General features: G+C 59.4%; 1 protein-coding gene across 1 annotated transcript in view; it reads right to left on the bottom strand.

Annotated features, from left to right (window-relative positions):
* The window catches only part of LOC113960660 (E3 ubiquitin-protein ligase TRIM7-like), a gene marked incomplete at its 3' end in the record, with an annotated part of 7,540 nt that overhangs the window by 3,586 nt on the left and 3,008 nt on the right, over nucleotides 1-946 (bottom strand). The window contains exon 3 of the mRNA XM_027670328.1: nucleotides 5-192. Coding sequence (XP_027526129.1) covers nucleotides 5-192 — 188 coding nt within the window. The remainder of the gene's footprint in view (nucleotides 1-4; nucleotides 193-946) is intronic.

The raw sequence follows: 946 nt of genomic DNA, 5'->3' as shown, positions 1-946 counted from the left end.
CTGCTCCTCCAGCAGCTTGTCCAGCCGGGCGATGTCCTCGCTGAGCCTGGCCACGCTCTCGTCCCGTCTCCTCCCCACGTCCTTTTCCAGCTCCTCCAGGCGGGAGAGCAGCAGCTGCTCCTTCTCCTCCAGGAAGGCCCGGAGCTCCTTGCACTCGGCCACGATCTTCTGCCGCTCCACCTCCGCCTGCTTCTGCAATTCCACAGGGGGAAAAACCATTCCAGAGGGGGAAAAACGACGGTGGGATGGGAGAGACGGGGAGGGGAAGCCGGGGGAGGTGGAATTCCAGTGGGAAGGGGGGCAGGGAATCCAGGAGAGATGGAATTCCCATGGGCAGGGGGCTTGGGGAACCCGGGAGAGACTGAATTCCCATGGTCAGGGAATCCAGGAGAGATGGAATTCCAGTGGGAAGGGGGTCAGGGAACCTGGGAGAGGCTGAACTCCAGTGGGAAGGGGGGTCAAGGAACTCAGGAGATGAATTCCCGTGGGCAGGGGGTCAGGGAATCCAGGAGAGACTGAATTCCCATGGGAAGGGGGGGTCAAGGAATCCAGGAGAGACTAAATTCCAGTGGGAAGGGGGGTCAGGGAATCCAGGAGATGAATTCCCATGGTCAGGGAATCCAGGAGAAATGGAATTCCCATGGGAAGGGGCTCAGGGAATCCAGGAGATGAGTTCCCGTGGGAAGGGGGTTAAGGAATCCGGGAGAGGCTGAATTCCAGTGGGAAGGGGGTCAGGGAATCCAGGAGAGATGGAATTCCTGTGGGAAGGGAATCCAGGAGAGGTGGAATTCCCATGGGAAGGGGGGTCAGGAAACCCAGGAGAGATGGAATTCCAGTGGCTGGGAAGCTCCAGGGGAGACCAAATCCTCAGGGATGGGAACCCCAAGGTGAGACCAAATCCTCAGGGATGGGAATCCCAAGGGGAGACCAAATCCTCAGGGATGGG

The sequence above is a fragment of the Neopelma chrysocephalum genome, unplaced genomic scaffold (assembly GCF_003984885.1).
Source record: "Neopelma chrysocephalum unplaced genomic scaffold, ASM398488v2 Primary Assembly neopelma1_96830, whole genome shotgun sequence".
Lineage (NCBI taxonomy): Eukaryota > Metazoa > Chordata > Aves > Passeriformes > Pipridae > Neopelma > Neopelma chrysocephalum.
This window is presented reverse-complemented; position numbering and strand designations above follow the sequence as displayed.